The following is a 23,423-nucleotide window of genomic DNA, read 5'->3' as shown; positions in this document are numbered from 1 at the left end:
GGGCCAGGGCAGGGCAATTTGGTCACCTTGTTACTCAATGTCAGGAACATCCCGTGTTGTAAGAGATGGCTGTTTGAAGAGGCAGGCATGGAGAGGCAGCTTGGATGGCAACTTCCACGTATATGCTGTGGTCTTGCTAAGAGCATAACGACCAGTACTGTCCAACTCTCTTGAGGCCAGAAAAAGAGGAAATGAGGTCGGGTGCAGTGGCTCCCGCCTGTAATTCCAGTGCTTTGGGAGGCCAAGGCGGGAGGATCACTTGTGGCCAGGAGTTCAAGACCAGCCTGGGCAACAAAATGAGACCCCCATCTCTACAAAAAATTAAAAACAAAAAAGCTGGGCATAGTGACATGTGTCTGTAGTCTCAGCTACTCCAGAGACTGAGGCTGGAGGATCACTTGAGCCTGGGAGGTCAAAGCTGCAATGAGGCCAGACGCGGTGGCTCATGCCTGTAATCCCAGCACTTTGGGAGGCCAAGGCGGGTGGATCACGAGGTCAGGAGATCGAGACCATCCTGGCTAACACGGTGAAACCCTGTCTCTACTAAAAATACAAAAAATTAGCCAGGCATGGTGGCGGGCACCTGTAGTCCCAGCTACTCAGGAGGCTGAGGCAGGAGAATGGCATGAACCCAGAAGGCAGAGCTTGCAGTGAGCCAAGATTGCACCACTGCACTCCAGCCTGGGCGACAGAGTGATACTCTGTCTCAAAAAAAAAAAAAAAAAAAAAGAAAAAGCTGCAGTGAGCTATGATTGTGTCACTATACTCCAGCCTGGGTGACACAATGAGACCCCATCTCAAAAGAAAAAAGAGAAATTAGTGTGATTCTGTGTAGCATATGGTCACTGCTGGCTTACAGGGAATTCTGCTTTCTGGGCAATGTCACCCATCTGAACTGTGGCAGAGATCCAGGCAGGAGGCCCCAGATAGCCCTTGTCTAGTCAGAATTGTCCCAGAGGCCATGCACGAAACCCCTCATTGGTGCTACCTTCTCTTTGCAGGAGATTCTGATTCTGGTGGCTATTTGGTTTTTAAGTATCTATAAGAATTTGCCAGGCACGGTGGCTCACGCCTGTAATTCCAGCACTTTGGGAAGCCGAGGTAGATGGATCACTTGAGCTCAGGAGTTTGAGACCTCCCTGGGCAACATGGTGAAACCCTGTCTCTACTAAAATACAAAAAATTAGCTTGGCATGGTGGCGTGCGCCTATAGTCCCAGCTACTCAGGAGGCTGAGGCACGAGAATTGCCTAAGCTCGGGAGGTGGAGGTTGCAGTGAGCTGAGATTGCTCCACTGCACTCCAGCTTGGGCTATCGAGTGAGACTCTGTCTCAAAAAAAAGAATAATAAATAATTGAAGCACTGCAGGAAAAAGTAGCTGTCAACCATCAACAGGAGTTTTAAAAAAATACACAAAGTTGGCCAGGTACAGTGGCTTATGCCTGTAATCCTAGCACTTTGGGAGGCCGAGGCTAGAGGATTGCTTGAGCCTAGGAGTTCAAGACCAGCCTGGGCAATAGTGTAGTGAGTCCCAGTCTCTACAAAAAGTAAAAAAAAAAAAAAAAAAATTATCCCAGCATGGTGGTGCACACCTGTAGTCCCAACTACTCTGGAGGCTGAGGTGGGAGGATTGCTTGAGACCAGGAGTTCCAGGCTACAGTGAGCCATGATTGTGCCACTGCATTCCAGCCTGGGCAACACAGTGATACCCTGTCTCAAAAAAAACAAAAACAAAAAAAAAGATACACAAAGCTGTCCAGTTGTCCTAGAAGCCTGAAGGCACACCATCTAGAGTCATTTAGTGACGGTTTGAGGGGACCAGGGACATTTCTGGGCCACGTCTTTATCATAACTCGTATTTTTGATGATGGCTCTGTTTAGAAAGCTACGAATGGCTTCCACTATGAAAGCAGTGACATTTGTGTTACATTTTGATGAGTTCCATCCAGGATGGCTGAACTAGAATGCTGATGGTATATTCGTATTTGAGAGCCAGGCACAGTGGTGCACACCTGTAGTCCCAGGTACTCAAGAAGCTGAGGCAGGAAGATCACTTGAGCCCAGGAGTTCTTGGCTGTAGTGTGCTACACTGATTGGGTGTCTGCACTAAGTTTGGCATCAATATGGTGACCTCCTGGCAAAGAGGACCACCAGGTTGCTTAAAGAGGTGTGAACTGGCCCAGGTCGGAAACAGCAGGTCAAAATTCCCATGCTGATCAGTAGAGGGATTGCACCTATGAATGGCCACTGCACTCCAGCCTGGGCAATATAGCAAGACTCTTTTTTTAAAAAAATGGTAGATGGAAAATATTTCATTGTTTTTTTTTTTTATTATTAAGATTAAGCATCTTTTCATTTCTATTGTGAATTGCCCATTGTTCTATAGGGCTGTTTTTTTCTTACTGATTTGTAAGAGCTCTTTACATATTAGGGATATTAGCCTTTTTTCTGTTACGCTTGTTACACAGACTCTTTACTCTCTGCCCCCCAAGTTGTTTGGCTTTGGTTGGTGGTGGGATTTCTTCTCTCCCCCATATAGGTTTCTGTTTTTTATAATTAGATTTATTGGTTTCTTTCCTTGTGCCTTCTGAGTTGAGTAGCGTGCATTGGGAAAAGCCTTCTCCATTAAACGGAAGGGGCCATTTGCCAGCTGTTCCAAATAACCAAGGCTTTACTGTATTTGGAATCTGCTCATAGTAGTTGGGTCTGTGAAAGAACATGGTGGGACCATATCTGATTTTTCTTTTTTTAAAGACAGCTTCAGACCAGGCGTGAGCCACCATGCTCGGCCTGACCCTGTCTCTTCTTATAATAATAAGAATAAAAAATAAAAAATGTTTAAAAAGACAGCTTCCTTTCTCCCCAGAGGTCATGAACTAGAAAACCCTCCCAAGTCCCCTCCCTACCTCCAGGCAGACAGGTTCTGGGTGGCATTTCAAAGAGCCTGTTTGCTGACAACAATTAAAAAAAACAAGTTTGGGGTAACTGCAAAACTGGTCAAACAAGAAGGGTAATTTGGGGTTAGGGCTGCATTCTGTAGGAAAGGGAAGGCTTGAGAGCCTGGTAGAAACATGTCATGCTGTATTCAGAGCAGGCGCAAGCTTGAATTTAAACTCTTAGAGGCTGGGTGTGGTGGCGCATGCCTGTAATCCCAGCTTCTAGGGAGCTGAGGCAGGCGAATCACTTGAAACTGGGAGGCAGAGGTTGCAGTGAGCCTAGATTGCACCACTGCACTCCAGCCTGGGCAACGGAGTGAGACTCTGCCTCAAAAAAAAAAAATAAATAAAAAATAAATAAATAAATAAATAAAATAAACTATTAGAAAAGCCACCACATGCTTGGGAATTAAAATCGTCTTTTGGTTTCCTATTTTCTCTGAGTTCACAGGACCTCAAAGAAACATTCTTTGAGTTCAAAGAATGGTAACATTCTAGACAGAAAGGTTAAGGGTGTAGTGGAAGCAGCTTTGGCTCTGGAATTGTCTGAGTTCCTGGCACTCCCTGGAGTGTAACCTGGGCAAGTCATTTGGCTTTTCTGTGACTTGATGTCCTTGGACTGCACCAAAGGCAAACATAAGCCCAGAGCCTTGGGTGGGTGATGTTGAAACAGGCTTCAGCCCAACCATATACAGAGCGCTTCCTGTTTGCACAGCACCTCTGGGCTGTAGAAACCGAAGGGCCTGAACTTGGAGTGGTAAAGTCACTTGGCCAAACTCACACCAGAGCTGAGATTCAAACCCAGGACTGTGGATGCCACTGCTTCAGTGCCACTGCCCAGGTTGATGCCACTGCTAATTGCAGGCAGCCCACCTCCAGATGCTTCCAAACCCACTTCAGCGTGCTTGTTTACATAACACAGAGATGCATGCAGAGCTGCCTTTCCTGCCGGTGGCTCCCTGTGGGTAGAGCGTGGAAGTGGAGTCTGGGGTCTTGTTCCCAGCCCCTGCCTCGCCTCCCCTCTCTTCTGCTAGGCTCTCAGCCCCAGAAGTGCATTTGAGGCACCACATTCCTCCCCTACTGTTGAGCAGGAGCTCTGGCCCTGTGCGGTGGCCCCACACACAATAACAGCTGCTGTTGGGGCCCAGCTTCTGCTGACCATGGCGGCCTCGTGACCCTCGTAGCGCATGGTCAGGAGAACACAAAACAAAAAGCCTTTCTCCCTGCCACTAGGGCAGGGCCGCTCAGAACTGCACAAGGATGCTGCATAACATTTTTCTGCGTCTCTGAAATGCATGTTGAATGACCGAGTCATTGAGAAAAGCTAATAAGCCACCCATGGTCGATGGTGATCTGTCATCAAGCCCTGCCGTCATCTCTTCTTCACTGGAAGGCTTTGGTTGAAAACCAGCCAGTGGCAGTAAAAACAATCATGGTCAGTGCTTTCAGCCCTCACTTTGCACGTGTGACACCTCTCTCTCACAGCAGCCCTGCAGAGGAACATCCTAGAAGGATTTCCCTTTTATAAGCAGGGGAACTGAGGCCCAAGTCCTTTCACATATCCTCTGCCATCTGGGTTGGATAGGTGCCTAAAACCAGTGTGTTGGGTCAGTCTGAACCACAGGAGGGTGCAGAGATGGAGAGCCTGGCAGGGAAATACACTGACCGATTCCACGTTTCCCACAGTCCATTCATTCACTCATTCATTCATTTCACAGATGTCATACAAGTACCGACTGGGGTCAGGCACTTGCTGGGTGCTGGGGGCATAGCAGGGAACCTGGTCCCTGCCTTCCTCAGAGCTCAAGTCTGGTGGCAAGATTGTTGGTTTGAAAAACAAAGGTGTAACACATGTGACTATCATCACTGTAACAGTGAAACAGACTTGGAAGAAAAAGTAGAAAAAGAAATAGGATTTTATGAGCAGAAAAAAAAAACCTGACATTACTTTTTCCAGTATTTTCTATGAGAAAATTCAAACGTGGCAAAGTTGAAAGAATTTTACAGCAAATAGTACTCGTACACCTATCACCTAGATGTTACCATTAATATTTTACTGTGCCTATCTATCCATATCTCTATCCATCCATCCATCAGTCTAATGTAAGCCTTTGGACATTATGCATTTTTATTTTTTTGAGATGGAATTTCACTCTTGTTGCCCAGGCTGGAGTGCAGTGGCACAGTCTCGGCTCACTGCAACTTCCGCCTCCTGGGTTCAAGTGATTCTCCTGGCTCAGCCTCCCCAGTAGCTGGGATTACAGACACGCACCACCACGCCTGGCTAATTTTTGTATTTTTATTAGAGATGGGGTTTCACCAAGTTGGTCAGGCTGGTCTTGAACTCCTGACCTCAGGTGATCCACCCGCCTCAGCCTTCCAAAGTGCTGGGATTATAGGCATGAGCCACTGCGCCTGGCCCACATTTTAATTTTTTTTAGAGATGGAGTCTCACTCTGTTACGCAGGCTGGAGTGCAGTGACACAATCATGGCTCACTGCAGCCTTGAACTCCTGGGCTTGAGCGATCCTCCCACCTCAGCCTCCCGAGTAGCTGGGACTACGTGCATGCCACCACGTCCGGCTCATTATACATTTTGGGAAGATGAGGATGTAAAGCCGTCAGCTGGAGCTGAGGAACAGCCATATGTCCGGATGGGTTTTGCCAGTCTCCATGTAGCCCATCCATGGCCTGGCCCTCTGTGAGGGTCGGAATTCGTACCCCCTGGCAGCACTGTAGTCACTGGCGGAGGAAAGAGGATCTTGGTTCCGGCGTTATTATGTAAGTTGAGAATGCATGGTCCTTCCAAAGAGGCAGCGGTAGCGGTGCTGGAAGAGAACACCTTGCAGGGCTAACAAGTGGCATGACCTCCCCAGGCTGGCCTCTACATGCAGCGGAGGTCAGTGATCCGTCAGGTGAGGTTAAAGGGTGGCATGGAATCATCACCCCATTGATGCTTGACAGGCCTGTCTGGGAGACCAGAGCACCCTGGATTCATTGCCTGCACCCCTGGCGCAGCACCTCTGAGCAGCCTATGACGTGACCACCCTAGGGAAGGCTCCAGCATGGCCCCTTGCTGGGAGATTTGCCTCTGCAGACAATGGAATGAGGCTCAGTTGCTGAGAGGAGACTGCTCGTGGCCCAGCATGAGGACAGCATGCCCGGAGCTTGCAGCAGGTCAAGGTGGCAGCCCCGGTCCTAGCGGGGCCTCACAGGGGAGCACAGAGAAAGCAGCAGGGGCACAGGTCAAGGATGAGTCCCACTCGATGGAGGTTCTGGGGAATCCTGTGGCTTCCACGATGATGTCATTTGCTGGGTCACAGCACATGACCCTAGTAATGATATGAGGTCATAAAAATGATTGAAGTTCAGGTACTGAGTGTTCACCACTCACCGGGCACTCTGCTACATGTGTTTGGTGCCTTATTTTTTTTGAGATGGAGTCTTGCTCTGTCGCCAGGCTGGAGTGCAGTGGCACAATCTCGGCTCACTGCAACCTCCGCCTCCCAGGTTCAGGCGATTTTCCTGTCTCAGCCTCCTGGGTAGCTGGGACTACAGGCGCCTGCTACCACGCCCGGCTAAGTTTTGTATTTTTAGTAGAGATAAGGTTTCACCATGTTGGCCAGACTGGTCTCAAACTCCTGACCTTGTGATCCGCCCGCCTTGGCCTCCCAAAGTGCTGGGATTATAGGCGTGGGCTACTGTGCCTGGCCTTGATGCCTTATTTTTAATTTCTTAAAGAAGCATATGAAATAAGTAATATTATTGCCCCATTTGACACAAGAGGAAACTGAGGCACACAGAGGCGAGGAGACTTGCTTGGCTGGGGAGTGGTCGTGCAGGATTCTCACCCTGTCTGGCTGAATCCCTAGCCCACCTTCTTTCCACTGGGCTATGGGCTGTTTCCTTAAATGTTTAATGCTGTTTCTCTCATGCACCTCTTTTCATGGCTGCAATTAGAATGTTCCAGATGGCTGGCCAGGTGTGCAGGGTCACCCTGGGTGGAATTTGGCTTAAGGAAGTTCCACCCCTAGCCCTCTGCCTTCATGCAGTCACTTGGCGCCCACACTGAGGTCCCTGTCTGGCCTCCTGGGTATTGGCCTTTCACTCCCGTGGGGTTGGCACCCGCCTCTAGCCTGCTCTGGGGTCTTTGTCCCCTGGGCTCTGTAGCAGGCTTAGTGAGCTCACTTTTCTGGACTGCAACAAGGACAATAAAAAGGTGTCACAGAAGCCCGGTAATCTGTCTTCAGGCTCGAAGGTAAAGTCCACATCGAGCCTGCTCAGTAAAGAACATGCATACTTCCTGCATGTAAGGAGCGAGATGTCCTATGACAGCCTGCCATGGGGGTGACCAAAGAGGGAGAGGAGGAGAGGCAGGCAGCAGGCTGCTCACATTTCAGCAGATCCCAGCAGTTCCAGGCACTGCCAGGCAGTTTCCAGGTCTACATTTTATCAACTCCAAGGTGTTACCTATTATACGATGCTCTGATACATTATGACCCACCAATAAAGGAAAACGCCACCATTTAAGAACATTCTACTGGGTGTGATGGTGTATCCCTCTAATCCCAGCACTTTGGGAGGCTGAGGCGGGAGGATCGCTTGAGTCCAGGAGTTGAAGCCTGCAGTGAGCTGTGATCTTGCCACTGCACTCCAGCTTGAGTGCCAGAACAAGACCCTGTCTTTATTTTATGCATTCATTTATTTTTATTTATCTTTCTTCAGTTGCCAAAGGACCCTGTCTTTAAAAACACACATAGGTGCAAGCTACTATTGAAGACAATGGTGAGAACAAATTAAGAGGGCAGAAGTCCAGGAATGTATTTCATATAGCCAGCCGAAAACACTTTAAGGCCACCAACAAAGCAAAACCAGTTACCACTAATCTTAAGAAGATAAACAAGGCTGGGCACAGTGGCTCATGCCTGTAATCCCAGCACTTTGGGAGGCCGAGGCGGGTGGATCATCTGAGCTTGAGAGTTCGAGACCAGGCTGACCAACATGGTGAAACCCCATCTCCATTAAAAATACAAAATTAGCTGGACGTGGTGGCGTGTGCCTGTGATCTCAGCTACTCAGGAGGCTGAGGCAGGAGAGTCGCTTGAACCGGGGAGGCGGAGGTTGCGGTGAGCTGAGATTGCACCATTGCACTCCAGCTTGGGTAACGGGAGCGAAACTCCGTCTCGGGGAAAAAAAAAAAAAGGTAAACATTATAAATGATGAAAAAGTCAACAGAATAGATAAAGCTTTTGTATTCAAAAACTGCAATTACTTTTGCACCAATCTAATGAATATACGAGATTTGCACACTTCTTAAAAGGACTTTCTCTTGAACCTCTGTAGAAAGAACTGATTCCTCGGTAGCATCTTGAAAATAAAGTAGTTAATATTGAAGCTACAAAATTAATGGCTCAGTTCTAATATAGTGGTGATGCATCAAATTCCCCCCAAAGACCAATAAATTAAATGTTTTTTACGATTTAAAAAAACACGTTGTACAGCTCTAGAAAAAAATTCTTTATATCCTTATTCTATGAGCTTTTTTCTATTTTAAAAGTTAAGTACTTTTTAAAAAAAATCTTTTTTGTTAAAAACAGACACATCAGCTTAGGTCTACACAAGATCCTGATCATCAAGATCTGTGCAAAAAAAAAAAAATTTTTTTTTGAGACAGAGTCTCGCTCTGTTGCCCAGGCTGGAGTGTAGTGGCGTGATCTCCCCTCACTGCAACCTCTGCCTCCTGGGTTCAAACAATTTTCCTGCCTCAGCCTCCTGAGTAGCTGGGATTACAGGTGTGCGCCACCACGCCCAGCTAATTTTTGTATATTAGTAGAGACGAGGTTTCACCATATTGACCAGGCTGGTCTTGAACTCCTGACTTCAAGTAATCCACCTGCCTCGGCCTCCCAAAGTGCTGGGATTACAGGCGTGAGCCACTGCACCAGGCCAGAATTTTTTTTTTAATTAGCTGGGTATGATGGTGCGTGCCTGTATTCCCAGCTACTCCAGAGGCCGAGGTGGGAGGATGGCTTGAACCCAGGAGGTCAAGGCTGCGGTCAGCTATTATCACACCACTGTGCTCCAGCCTGAGTGACAGAGTGAGACCCTGTCTCAAGATAAACCTCAAAGAACAAACAAATACCATTCTGATTCTAGAGATGAATCAAATGTGTGTCTTAGGATTGGATTGTTTATTTCAAGCCATCTTCATCATGCCTCTGCGGTTGGTGCTGGAGCCTCATTTGCCAGATAGGAAACAGGAAGCTCAGAGAACGGAGCTGGGGGCTGCTCCCAAGTCCATGTTGCCTTAGTAACATCCAGAACAACTCAGCTCTCCCTGGGACACACCATGTAACCCAACCCCCCGTGACCCCACGGCCTGCGGTGGCCCTGAAAAATCACTCTTGCTGCGAATCTCAGTCTGTCTTCTCATTTTGTCCCCAGATTGCCTTGGGTCCCCAGTGTTTACTCCCATCAAGGCAGACATAAGCGGCAACATCACGGTACGTACCTGGCCGGGCAGCCACAGCCCAAGACTTGCGTCAGGAATCTAAGCCCACCTGGGTTATCAGCACCATGGTCCCAGCTGCAAACTTCCCACCCCAAGGAAGGGGATGGAGACGTGGAAGATGGGCCCCAAACTTCTCTGATCGAGGCTCAATGTTCTCTGCCCTCCACAGTCTTGCCATCTGGTCACCAGTCTAGGCTGACTGGAACCAAAGTCTAATTAAAGTATTGACCCTGAGAAGGAACCTGCTGGTTCTTTCATCTATCCCCATCAAGTAGGTAAGCCCCAAAGTCCACAGTCAGCACTGGTCTGGCCCTCCCCTTCTCCAATCCTGGTAGTTCCTGATGCCGCCTCCCCAGCCATAGACTGCCCGTGAGAATCCACGTAGGGCCTAGCCAAGGGCTTGGGACACACTGCATGATCTCATTTCTTCATCCCAGCAGCCCTTTGAGGGTGGTCCTGTGTTATCCCCTTTTTACAGATGAGGAAGCTGAGACTCAGAGGGGTTGAAGGACTCACTTAAGGTCACAAGCAAGTAAGTGGCAGAGCTGGGATTCAGACCCAGGCCTACCGGGCTCCATCTCAGAGGCCTTCGTTCCTGGACTTCTTGGAATCCTCGGAACCTATTTCCACTTGTCCACCAAAGCAAAACTCCAGATACTGGGTGTCTGAGGCAGTGTCAGTAGTGGCTGGAGAACATGAACTCTGTACCAACTGTGTGACCTTGGGCAAGTCCATGCTCCTCTGTGAGCCTCAGTGTCTCTGCCTGTAAAATGGGATAATGACAGCAACATCAGGGTTGCCACCAGGATCATATAAGGCAGTGCCTGTAAAGCATTTTGCAAATCCTGGCTCATGTGAACAGTCATAGTTATTGTTACAAGTCTTATCCCTGCTGTTCCTGGAGGGCAGGAAGGAGTGGGAGATGCCGGTAGGGTGCTCTTCACCCAGCATGCGGGCCAGATGTCTATGGGGGCAGCTTACCCAAGGGGAAATCCTGTGTGCTCCATTTCAGAAAATCAAAGCTGTGTACGACACCAACCCAGCCAAGTTCCGGACCCTGCAGAACATCCTGGAGGTGGAGAAAGAAATGTATGGAGCAGAGTGGCCCAAAGTAGGGGCCACACTGGCGCTGATGTGGCTGAAAAGGTGATGGGCTCAGGTGGCAGGGCCTGGGCTCTGTGCTGCAGAGGAGGGAAAGCAAACCTGTCACTGTTCCGCAGTGTCAGCTCAGGCTGGGAAGGTCACTTCCGAGCCCTTCCAGTGTGATGCTAGTTAATGGCTGGGAAAAGGCCTCCCAATGGCCGGGGCTTGCCTGACAGTGATGCTTCCTGGTTCCAGTCCCATCAGTATATGAGCACTCCCTGATCTGGGCATTGTGCTAAGCTCTTTATACGCCTGATTGGGTTTCATATTCTGTGAGTTAAGTGTGGTAGCTATTCGCATCTCACAGAGGAGGCAGCTGGCACTTCTAGAGGCCAAATCACGTGCCCATGTCATCCAGCACAGTTGTGCAGGTTGCGTACTGCACAAAGGTGTCCTGTTTAGGGCTGGTCACGCATACAAAGTGGATTTGTATGTTATGACAGTTTCTTGGTAGAAGTACACCATCTTGAGGAGAAGGAATTCTTTTATTTTTATTTTTTATTTTTAGAATCCCGTGCTGTTACCCAGGCTGGAGTGCAATGGCGCAATCTCGGCTCACTGCAGCCTCCCCATCCCAGGTTCAAGCAATTCTCCTGCCTCAGCCTCCTGAATAGCTGGGATTACAGGTGTGCACCACCATGCCTGGCTAATTTTTGTATTTTTAGTAGACAGGCCTGCTATGTTAGCCAGGCTGGTCTCGAACTCCTGGCCTCAAGTGATCCGTGTGAGGCAGGTGTGAGGCACCGTGCCCGGCCGTGAGGAGGAGTTCTAATTTGCACAAATACATCCTATGGGCTGGTTTGAACTCACGCTGTTCTCTACCAGCTACAGACTCTTCAGCCCTTAAACCCAGTGTTCCTGCCCCTTAGAGCACCCCACCCTGACTTGATCTCCACCCCACTGCAGGGAGGGAGCAGAGCAGCTCACCTGGGACCCCGGTGGGACAGTGAGGGGCAGCAAAGGAAAGAGCCTGCTGGTGGGGGGCAGTGAGGCAGGCAGGGTTCACATCCTGGCCTGTGACTGAGCCTTTCTAGGGGAGCCTCAGTTCTTTCCTCTGTGAAATGGGCTGATTGTGCCAAGCTCAGCCTCACAGGCCCCAGGGAAGCAAGAGATGAGATGATGTGTGCTAAGGGGCTGGCCCTGGTGAGATTATCGATGTGGACTCCTTGCTCTACCCCATCTGCCTCTCCTGGCTCTCAAAACATCACCTTGCCCCTTGAGGAAAAGCTCAAGTGGCCATTGGAGGATGCTCAGGGAGGTCTTAGGCAGAGGAGCAACGTAGCAGACTTAGAAAGATGCTGAGGGCTGGGGAGTGGAGCTGGGAAGCCTGGTACACGTGGGGCCAGTCTTGCCAGTGTGCCCGGTGTATCCACAGTCTGTGGTCCGCGAACCCTTTGAGGGCCAGCGCTGTGGCTTCATTCCTCAAGCCTGATGGTTGCCTACCATGTTCCAGCCTGTGGGGGTCATGTGGACACAGAAATGGACAAGGCAGGCCCAGACCCACCCCTCATGGATCTTATAGCCGGTGTGACCGTTGTCATGGGCCAGCACCAGGCCTGGAGGAGAGAAGGTGCTCGGGAGATAGTGAATGGAGCCAAGTGGTCACATTACTTGTAAGCAGAAGGGAAAGATGATTAGGGAATAACCACTCCCTCTGGGGTGTGCATGTTCCCGTCTCACAGTAGGTGGCAAATTCAGAGTCCATCAGGGTCTTTCACTACAGGGCTGTGCAGGGTCCTAACGAACCTTCTCCTCCCTGGGCCGCAGAGGCCTCCGCTTCATCCAGGTCTTCCTCCAGAGCATCTGCGACGGGGAGCGGGACGAGAACCACCCCAACCTCATCCGCGTCAACGCCACCAAGGCCTACGAGATGGCCCTCAAGAAGTACCACGGCTGGATCGTGCAGAAGATCTTCCAGGTGAGCCGCCCCTACGGGCCCCAAAGGACCACCAGCTTGCAGATTCTGCTCCCCACTCTGCCCGTTTGGCCAAAGCCTCCTGGCCTGTGAGGCTGTGTTTACCCCCTCAGGCTCAGGAAGGGCTCCCTCATCTATTTGGGTGAGGCTAGTGTACTGAGAGGTCCCCCTCCCGTGCCCTTGGCCAGCCCCATTCACAGCGGCAGCAGGTGTCACTGTAGCTACTCCACGGTGTTTCTCTTTAGGGGCCTTGGCCTGCGAGACCTGATGGTGGGGCAACGAGAAACCACAGGGGAAGCCCTGGAGGACCCCAGGTCAAAGGTGGCCCAGCCTGATGGCCCCTCAAATTCACCCCTCAAATTCGGCCCCTCAAATTCAGCTCCCATCCCCCTGGGAGCATCTGCTGAAAGGACACCGGCCCTCTGGGTTCTTGGTGGCTTGTGTTGGGGTGACATTGGCCAGGGCTCCTGGAAGTGAGGCTTCAGCACCTGCCTCGTTAGGTGAGGGCCCTACAGTTGATCACCAGGCTGAGAGCCCTGCTCAGAAGATGTGCGAAGGCCCTCTGGCTGCCCTGCGCCATTCCCTTCACCTGCTGCTTGCTGCCCTCATCTCACCCACGTGTTCCTGCCCAGCCTGTTCTGGCCACACTTTCTGCTGCAGCTCCCTCTGCCTGCCCACCCTGGCGGCCATGAGAATGAGGGGCTGATGGGCCCTGTTCAGTGTTTCTGTGGGGTACAGTCTGCAAGCAGGCTGGGGCAGAAGCCAGTATGGTTCCAGAGAGGAAGAGCTGGTCATAGGGTGAGATGCGTGGCAGCCCCTGGGCCATCCATCCTGGAAGAGCTGTAGACAGGGCCCATTCCCATGGGCCCCTCGAGAGCCACAGTGCATTGCCCCTACAAATCCTCAAACCATCACGTCAATAGTAAATGTGTCCTGTGTACCTGGCCCAGGGCAGCTGCCCATGAATTGTAATCTTCACAAATGCACCACAAGGTGGGCACTGTTCTCACCTCCATTTCCCAGATGAGGACAGTGACGCTCAGACAAGGTCACACAACACAAAAATGGGGGGCTGTGATCCTACCTCCCTGAGCCTCAATATCCTCATCTTTCAAATGGGTATAAAATAGGCACTACTCAAAGAGTCATTGTGACAATTAAATGAATTAATCAGTATAAAGTGCTTGACACATGGTTCACATGGTTTACACTCAGTACATCAAAGCTATGACTTTTTTTTTTTTTTTTGAGACAGGGTCTCACTCTGTCGCTGTTGCCCAGGCTGGAGTGCAGTGGTACAGTCTTAGCTTACCGCAACCTCCACTTCCCAGGCTCAAGCGATTCTCCAGCCTCAGTGTCTTGAGTAGCTGGGACTACAGGTGTGAGCCACCAACACCTAGCTAATTTTTGTATTTTTTGTAGAGACGAGGTTTCACCATGTTGCCCAGGCTGGTCTCGAACTCCTGAGCTGAAAGCAATCGTCCCACCTCGGCCTCCCAAAGTGCTGGGATTACAGGCGTGAGCCACCACCCTAGCTATTACTACTTTTATTATGAAAGAATAATATTTGGCCAGGCGCGGTGGCTCATGCCTGTAATCCCAGCACTTTGGGAGGCCGAGGCAGGTGGATCACCTGAGGTCAGGTTGGTGATCAGCCTGGCCAACATAGTAAAACACCGTCTCTACTAAAAATACAAAATATTAGCCGGGCGTGGTGGCGGGCACCTGTAGTCCCAGCTACTCGGGAGGTTGAGGCAGGAGAATCACTTGAACCCAGTAAGTGGAGGTTGCAGTGAACCAAGATCACGCCACTGACTCCAGCCTGGAGGGCAGAGTGAGACTACGTCTAAAAAAATTTTTAAAATAATATTTATACTTTCCTCATCCTATCAAACTCATGGCCTAAACTTTTTTTTTTTTTTTTTGAGACGGAGTCTTGCTCTGTCACCCAGGCTGGAGTGCGGTGGTGTGATCTTAGCTCACTGCAACCTCCACCTCCCGGGTTCAAGCAATTCTTCTGCCTCAGCCTCCCGAGTAGCTGGGACTACAGATGCCAGCCACCACGCCTGGCTAATTTTTGTATTTTTAGTAGAGATGGAGTTTTATCATATTGGCCAGGCTGGTCTCGAACTCCTGACCTTGTGATCTGCCCATCTCGGCCTCCCAAAGTGCTGGGATTACAGGCATGAGCCACTGTGCCCGGTTAGCCTAAGCTTTTTATCTGGTTGTACCTTTTTTCTTCTGGCTCTGAAATTCTGTGAATTTTGAATTCTCTGCACTTTTCAAGTATGAGAGCAGCCCTGAAATTTAGGGAAGTATCACCCCCTCTAAGGACAAAAGAGAGACCACAGCATATTTACCAGTCGTCTCCCCAACTCAGAAAGTAGGTTTTCCGAAGGAGCAGTTCACCTTTTCTGGAGGAGGGAACCCAGAGGGAAGAGACTCACCCATGCTGAACAACTACTGTGTGCCTGGTGTTGTGCTGAGTGCCTACTGTATGCCTGGTGCTGTGCTGAGAACTTTGTACAAGCCCCCTAATCCTTATAAAAGCAACCCGATTAGGTGGGAGCCATTATCCCCATTTTGCAGATGAGGAAACTGAAGCTCAGAGAGGCTAAGTGACTTGCTCAAGGCTCACAGCTAGTTGATGGCCCAGACTGGCATTTGCACCTAGGCTTGTCTGTCCCGAAAGCTGATGTCCTTCCTGCTGTCACTCAAAATACATCTCCCTTTTCCTTTCCCTTCCAACACCTCAAATAGCATAGCCCCCTGTCCAGCACAGACCCAGGGAAGATCCCTCCCAGAACCCTGGCCTGCTGGCCTGGCTCCTCGGCCCCTGCTAACGCTGTGCCTACCTCCCTTCTTGCCCATCTCAAGGCAGCACTGTACGCAGCCCCCTATAAGGCCGACTTCCTGAAAGCGCTCTCCAAGGGGCAGAATGTGACAGAGGAGGAGTGCCTGGAGAAGATCCGCCTCTTCCTAGTCAACTACACGGCGACCATCGATGTCATCTATGAGATGTACACCCAGATGAACGCTGAGCTTAACTACAAGGTGTAGGCATGCCCACTGCTGGACACGTCCCCGACTCATGGCCACATGGAGAAACAGGCAAACCAGAATCACTGTGAATCAAGTCGGTGAGCTGTCCCTGGCCTGCATCCCCCAGAGCCTCCCAGGGTCCTGCCAGAATCTGCAGGGAACAGCCCTCGTTTTTTAAGTCTTTTTTTTTTTTTTTGGTCTGTTCTAAAGGACCAATAAATAATGATCTTACTTCCAAATCTCCTTGGAATTTCACGACAGCACAGACTGACTTTATACCTTCATTTCAGTGTGGTAAAAATCTATTAACACTTCTAATGAGTCAAGTCCTAGGGTTTTTTGGTATTGTTTTGTTGCCAACGAGGAACACGGCTCTGGGGGAATGGTGTCATCCACCTCGCTTTAAAAATAAGCACATGATGGCCGGGCGCCATGGGTCACGCCTGTAATCCCAGCACTTTGGGAGGCCAAGGCGGGCGGATCACTTGAGGTCGGGAGTTTGAGACCAGCCTGGCCAACATGGTGAAACCCCATCTCTACTAAAAATATAAAAAATTAGCCGGGCATGGTGGCGCATGCCTGTAGTTCCAGCTACTCAGGAGGCTGAGGCAGGAGAATCGCTTGAACCCAGGAGGTGGAGGTTGCAGTGAGCTGAGATCGCACCATTGCACTCCAGCCTGGGCAACAAGAGCGAAACTCTGTCTCAAAAAAAAAAAAAAAAAAAAAAAAGAGGCGGGTGGATCACTTGAGGTCAGGGTTTGAGATCAGCCTGACCAACATGGTGAAACCCTGTCTCTACTAAAAATACAAAATTAGCCAGGCATGATAGTGCACGCCTGTAATCCCATCTTCTTGGGAGGCTGAGGCAGGAGAATCGCTAGAACCCGGGAGGTGGAGGTTACGGTAGCCGAGATTGCGCCACTGCATTCCAGCCTGGGCAACAAAAGCGAGACTCCATCTCAAAAAACAAAAACAAAAAACAAAAAAACAAAAAAAAAACACGTGACCTTATGAGGCTCTTTGTTATTTTAAGGACTATAAAGAGTTTGATTTAAAATTATGCAGGGCCCTTATGTGGGATTTTTTTAAAAAGCAAACTGGTGTGTATTCTCATGTGGTTTGCACAGCCCAGCCTCACGGCACTATTATAAACCCTGCTCTTTCTGTCTCGCTAGACAGGGTTTTTTGTTTGTTTTCTTTTTTCTGGTTGTTTTTTGTTGTTGTTGTTGTTGTTTTACAGCTGAAACCAACCAGCAAGCCCTTGATGACCAAGAGGCGTTTCTTTCTAAGCTATAGGGCACAAACAGTTGACCACAGATGACTCTGTTTGCATTCTTCTGCAGAATTATTTCCTTCAGGGACAGATTTTCCAACCTAAGAAACTACCTACTGTGTGTATTCTCTTGACGGGGAGAGATGAACCCTTCAGCTGCTAAGATCCAAGAAAACGCCTCACTGCCTTAACCTTAACTTCTTCCTGGCGCTAAAAAGAGCTGTATTTTTTAAAGTGCTGGGGCAAACAAAGCAACCCCAAAAGAGTTGATGTGTGTTTTAAAAGAAAAAACCCAATGAGGAACAATTGGAGATTTTTATGCAGAAACTAAATAATCCTTAATAAATAAATCTCTATTTTGGAATCACATCTGTGCACTGTATTGGTTCTTGATTTTTTTTTTCTTTCCTGCATCAGAAATTACAACTGGGGACCCTTTACAAATCCTACCAAGAACGTATTTTCTGGCCTCCATGGTTTTAAAATTTTGTTTATTTATTTTATTATTTTTAAATGTTTTGTAGAGATTGGGGTCTTGCTATGTTGCCCAGGCTGGTCTCAATCTCCTGGCCTCAAGCAGTCCTCTTGCCTCAGCCTCCCAAAGGGTTGGGATTACAGGCATGAGCCACTGCACCAGGTCTGGCCTCCATGGTCTTAAAAAACAGAACTGGCTGCTGCATGGAGAAATGGGAATTTCACATAAGAATCTTGGGTTTCGGCAGGGTGCGGTGGCTCACTTCTGTAATCCCAGCAATTTGGGAGGCCGAGGCGAGTGGATCACTTGATGTCAGGAGTTCGAGACTAGCCTGGCCAACATAGTAAAAACCCATCTCTACTAAAAATACAAAAATTAGACAGGCGTGGTGGCGGGCGCCTGTAATCCCAGCTACTTCAGAGGCTGAGGCAGGAGAATCTCTTGAACCCGGGAGGCAGAGGTTGCAGTGAGCCGAGATCGCACCATTGCACTCCAGCCTGGCCGACAAGAGCGAGACTCTGTCTCAAAAAAAAAACAAAAAAAACAACTTGGGTTTCTGTAGCCATAAAAAAGAATGAGTTCATGTCCTTTGCAGGGCCATGGATAAAGCTGGAAGCCATCATTCTCAGCAAACTAACACAGGAACAGAAAAGCAAACACTGCATGTTGTCACTCATAAGTGGGAGTTGAACAATGAGAACACATGGACACAGGGAGGGGAACAACACACACTGGGGCCTGTCAGGGGTGGTGGGTAAGGGGAGGGAGAGCATTAGGACAAATACCTAATGCATACAGGGCTTAAAACCTAGATGACGGGTTGATAGGTGCAGCAAGCCACCATGGCACGTGTATACCTATGTAACTTATAATTAAAAAAAGAAAAGAACCTTGGGTTTCTAGCTTCTTTTGAAAAACCAGGCTGCCTGATGGGAGCTGAGAGATGACTGCCCCCTTGGCTGGGCAGGGCAAGGGAAAGGGGAATCAGTTCTCTACTTTGCCTTAGTCTCCACCCATCCCTGTTGCCTCCACACAATAGCACTTTTTCATGGGCTATTGTTTTTTCTTATTCTAGGGTTAAATGTAAAGGGAAATATTTATTTAATTTTGTTCCTGTTCCTATTGAGCTTATAATCTAGTGGGCAAGATGGACCGGTAAATCAATAATGATGAAATAGAGTGGTCAGTTCCCAGAGAGAACCTAGAGCCTCAGAGGAGAGGCAGTGTCCTGGGATGTATCTTAGGGAACTGGGGCGTGCACCGAGCCTCTGTGGAAGTTCCGGGGTGGGGGAAGCCTAGTAGAAGAGGAGGGGCAGGGGACACTTCAAGGCACAGGCAAAGACCTGGTGGCTTGACCCAGAGCAGGCTGTGTATGTGTGTGTCACATTGCACCATTAAGAGATTTGGACTTGACCCTGAAAATTATGGACACCTTCAAGGCTCTTGCGTGCAATTGAATATACCCAGGTACATGCAGATAGCCAGTTTGGAAAGCTCCCTCTAACGTGGTCAAGAGATGGAAGCCTGAAATAAGAAGTTTTTTCCTGTCTGTGATTTTATTATGTTTTCTCTTTCTCTTCCTTCCTTCCTGCCTGCCTTCCTTCCTTCCTTTCTTGTTTTTTTTTTTTTTTTTGAAGGAGTCTCACTCTGCTGCCCAGGCTAGAGTGCAGTGGCGCGATCTCGGCTCACTGCAACCTCCACCTCCCGGGTTCAAGCAATTCTTTGCCTCAGCCTCCCGAGTAGCTGGGATCACAGGCACCTGCCACCATGCCCAGCTAATTTTCATATTTTTAGTAAAGACGGGGTTTCACCATGTTGGCCAGGCTGGTCTTGAACTCCTAACTTTGTGATCCACCCACCTCGGCCTCCCAAAGTGCTGGGATTACAGGTGTGAGCCACCGTGCCTGGCCAATTTTATTATATTTTTTAATAGTCCTCAGATTAGGGATGCTACTGTTCATTCTAAGCTGTAAATGCTTTTTAGGGTTTTTTTCCCTTTGGATTTCTTAGAAATACAGAATTCTGTCTCTTCTTTTTAAAGTTTTTTTTTTTTTTTTTTTTTTGAGACAGAGTCTAGCTCTGTCACCCAGGCTGGAGTGCACTGGTGCAGTCTCAGCTCACTGCAGCCTCCACCTCCTGTGTTCAAGCAATTCTCCTGCCTCAGCTTCCTGAGTAGCTGGGATTACAGGTGCCCGCCACCACATCCGGCTCATTTTTTAAATTTTTTAAAAAATTGTTGTTGTTGTTGTTGTTGTTGTTTTTGGAGACGGAATCTCGCTCTGTCTCCCAGGCTGGAGTGCAGTGGCACAATCTTGGCTCGCTGCAACCTCTGCCTCCTGAGTTCCAGCGATTCTCTTACCTCAGCAGGAGAGTAGCTGAGACTACAGGTGCGCACCACCACCCCAGCTAATATTTTTGTATTTTTAGTAGAGATGGGGTTTCACCATGTTAGCCAGGCTGGTCTCAAACTCCTGACCTCAAGTGATCTGTCCGCCTCGGCCTCCCAAAGTGTGAGGGTTACAGGCATGAGCCGCTGTGTTTGGCCTTAAAATGATGTTTTCTTGGCCAGGCGTGGTGGCTCACGCCTGTAATCCCAGCACTTTGGGAGGCCGAGGTGGGCGGATCATGAGGTCAGGAGATCGAGACCATCCTGGCTAACATGGTGAAACCCCGTCTCTACTAAAAAGACAAAAAATTAGCCAGACGTGGTGGCGGGTGCCTGTAGTCCCAGCTACTCGGGAGGCTGAGGCAGGAGAATAGCATTAACCCGGGAGGTGGAGCTGGCAGTCAGCCGAGATAGCGCCACTGCACTCTAGCCTGGGTGACAGAGCAAGACTCTGTCTCAAAAAGATCTTTTCTTTATGTCTCTAACATAATACGGTGAGACTGAGAGGGCAATTTTTTTGTGGAAGGCAGGGATTTTCCCAGCCCAGGCCCCGTTCCTAGTACCTGTGGAGACCCTGGGAACATTTTGGGTTTTCTACCCCAGAGACAAAAGCCAGCAAGGCATCTATGCCCTTTCCATTTCATCCCTGTCAAAGTGGGACTGAGTTCCACCTGGGGCAGGGAGGAAAGAACACACATTGATCACTATGTAACAGGCCCTGCAAAAGTGCTCTACACAAATCATTTCACAACCACCTGAAACGTGGACTTCAGTAGCCCCGTTTATCAGAGAAGGAAATTGAACCCCCAAGGGTGTGGCAAAGAGACTTGCCCAGGGTGACCCAGCCAGATATGGGGCCACAGAAGTTTCATGTCCAACAGCAAATCTCCCCTCAGCCGTGTTCACTTGTGTGCCAGCTGACAGTGAGCCTATTTTCAGCACATCTCCTGCCAGAGCGTTCCCACTGATGGGGTGCTGCCTTATCTGACCCAGGTTAACTGTAGAGAAACCCAAATTAGCTCAAATGTTTGACGAGGGTTGACATTGACTTGTTGATTCATTCAATTAAAACTCACTGAGCCCATTACAATGCAACATGTCAAACCTATTGTAATACATCACTGTTATAGACAAGGAACTGAAATTCACTTTGTAACAATTAAACAGCAGAAGAACTTTTGTCTTTTTAAAGACAGGGTCTTGCTTTGTCACCTAGGCTGGAATGCAGTGGTGCAGTCATAGCTCACTGCAGCTTCAAACTCCTGGGCTCAAGGGATCCTTCTGCCTCAGCCTCCCGAGAAGCTGCTACTACAGGCATGCTCCACCAAGCCTGGCTAGTTTTTTTTTTAAAAAGGAGTCTTGCTCTGTTGCCCAGGCTAGAGTGCGGTGGTGTGATCTTGGCTCAAGATCAATAGGAACAAGGAGATTTGGCTATTGTCACATGAAAGACAATTATCCAAGGACAAAGAAGTTTCACAAACCTCCCCCCAACCCTTGCCAGCCCCCAGATGTCTGCCTGTTTCTTTCCCCCCTTACCTAACATATAAGACAAAGCCAAGCCCATATATATACATTTTTTTTTTGAGACAGAGTCTCACTCTGTTGCCCAGGCCGGAGTGCGGTGGCGCGATCTCACTCACTGTAACCTCTGCCTCCCACGTTCACGTGATTCTCCTGCCTCATCCTCCTAAGTAGCTGGTACTACAGGTGTGCACCACCACGCCCAGCTAATTTTTGTATTTTTAGTAGAGATGGGGTTTCACCACGTTGGCCAGAATGGTCTCGATCTCTTAACCTTATGATCTGCCCGCCTCGGCCTCCCAAAGTGCTGGGATTACAGGCATGAGCCACCACGCCCGGCCCAAGACCATATAATTCTAAGAGGGCTCTTTAGAACATTTAGGCCATCTAGGTTTGCTGGCTCTCCAAAATAAAGTCGCTTTCCTTGCTCCAACTCCCGGCCTCTGGACTGAGTGGCTGTCATGCAAGGAGCAGAAGGAGTTTGGACTCGGTTACAACTTTACCTTTCAGAGTTTCAGTTTCCTTATGTGTAACACACAGGTCTTGTTGTGAGGCTTCAATTAAACGTTACCATTTGTAACGTAATTAGAACAATGTTTGGAGCATAGTAAGCTGCCTTAGTAGGTGTTCAGGTGTTCAATAAAACTGCAAGGATATATTTACGTGATGTGGGGCGTACGCTGATGACATCGAATACTGGAGTCCTGGGTCGGCTGTCTATTAGGAAAATAGACTTCGACAGCTCACTTCACCCCTCTGAGCCTCAGTTTCCTCATCCATACAATGGGAATACCAACAGTTTCTAGCTCACCGAGTCAATGAAGCTGCCCGGGCAGGAGCTTATCTGCGTAATCGTTCAATGTTGACTCAATTACCGTCGTTTGCAGGTGGTTATATGGGGACACCACCCTTCAGTTTTGCTGGTTGGTGGATGGGTTCCCGGGTTAACGCCGGCCTCACAGCCCTGCGCCTGCGCATTGAGCGCCTGCGCTTGAGCCCCTGCAGCTCCCACGGGCTCGGTAGGTGGCGCTGTCCCCATTGTGCCGCAGAGGCAGAGCTGGGAGGCCCCGCCAGGCCCTGCGCCTCCCCACACCCCACCAGGCTCCCGCCCGCTCCCAAAGGAGGGAGGGCAGGAGAGGCAGGAGAACTTGTCCTCCTACCGTGCTTGGGCTGTTTCCTAAGGGCTAAATGAGAAGCCTCACTTGCACACTGTTGGGAAAGTTTGCAGCTCCTCCAGCAGGTGTCTTGGGGCCCTGAGTTCACACCTGCCTCAGTGTGGAGGGTCGTTAGGTGTGTCTTGTTATTTTCACTGCTATTACTGCCACCAGCACCACCACCACCTAACAATTCTTGGGTTCACGTCCAGGTTCTGAAACTTTGAAGTTGTGTGCCCAGGACAAGTCAGTTCCCCTCTCTGAGCCTCAGTTTCTGCATCTGTGAAATGGGACAGAAACATCTCTACCTTGCAGTATTACATGAAATAAGGCGTGTAAAATACCTGACACATAGAAGATATTCAATAACTGGATTGTGTTAATATTTTTATCAATTATGATGCTACAGCCTGCCAAAGGCTCCTGAAAGGACAACTGGTTCTTAACACAGTTAGTTAAACTGGATCATTTTCACCTACTCCTTGTTCTTGTTTGTTTGTTTTGAGATGGAGTCTTGCTCTCTCCCCCAGGCTGGAGTGCAGTGGCACGATCTCAGCTCACTGCACCCTCTGCCTCCTGGGTTCAAGTGATTCTCCTGTCGCAGCCTCCAGAGTAGCCAGGACTACAGGCATATGCTACCATGCCCAGCTAATTTTTGTATTTTTTTTTTTTTTTTTAGTAGAGACAGGGTTTTACCATGTTGGCCAGGCTGGTCTTGAACTCCTGGCTTCACGTGATCCGCCCACCTCAGCCTCCCAAAGTGTTGGGATTACAGGCATGAGCTACCATTCCTGGCCTACTCCTTGTACTTGAAGATACAGTAGGGGCCTTCTCAACACATCAACAAGGAACACTCCAGAAAATGTTGTGCATTCTCAACTCTCAGTCTGCCCTGGTCCACTGTATGACTCTGGGCAAGCGTCTTCTGTCCTCTGGGTCTCAGTTTCATCTTTAAAATTGGGATTACCAACCTAAATGCCCACTGATGGATAGTGGAGAAAGAAAATGTGGTATATACACACAATGGAATACTATTTGGCCTTACGAAAGAATGAAATCATGTCATTA

General features: G+C 49.2%; 1 protein-coding gene across 1 annotated transcript in view; it reads left to right on the top strand.

Annotated features, from left to right (window-relative positions):
• The window catches only part of GLTP (glycolipid transfer protein), a 33,917-nt gene extending 16,729 nt beyond the window's left edge, over positions 1-17,188 (top strand). Inside the window, exons 2-5 of the mRNA XM_030821352.1 lie at positions 9,380-9,438; positions 10,459-10,592; positions 12,357-12,507; positions 15,382-17,188. Of these exons, the coding sequence (XP_030677212.1) occupies positions 9,380-9,438; positions 10,459-10,592; positions 12,357-12,507; positions 15,382-15,564 (527 nt within the window). The 3' untranslated portion in view covers positions 15,565-17,188. The remainder of the gene's footprint in view (positions 1-9,379; positions 9,439-10,458; positions 10,593-12,356; positions 12,508-15,381) is intronic.
• Positions 17,189-23,423: the final 6,235 nt, after the last annotated feature.

The sequence above is a fragment of the Nomascus leucogenys genome, chromosome 10 (assembly GCF_006542625.1).
Source record: "Nomascus leucogenys isolate Asia chromosome 10, Asia_NLE_v1, whole genome shotgun sequence".
Lineage (NCBI taxonomy): Eukaryota > Metazoa > Chordata > Mammalia > Primates > Hylobatidae > Nomascus > Nomascus leucogenys.
Note: the sequence above shows the minus strand (reverse complement) of the source record. Positions and strands in the feature narration are given on the sequence as shown.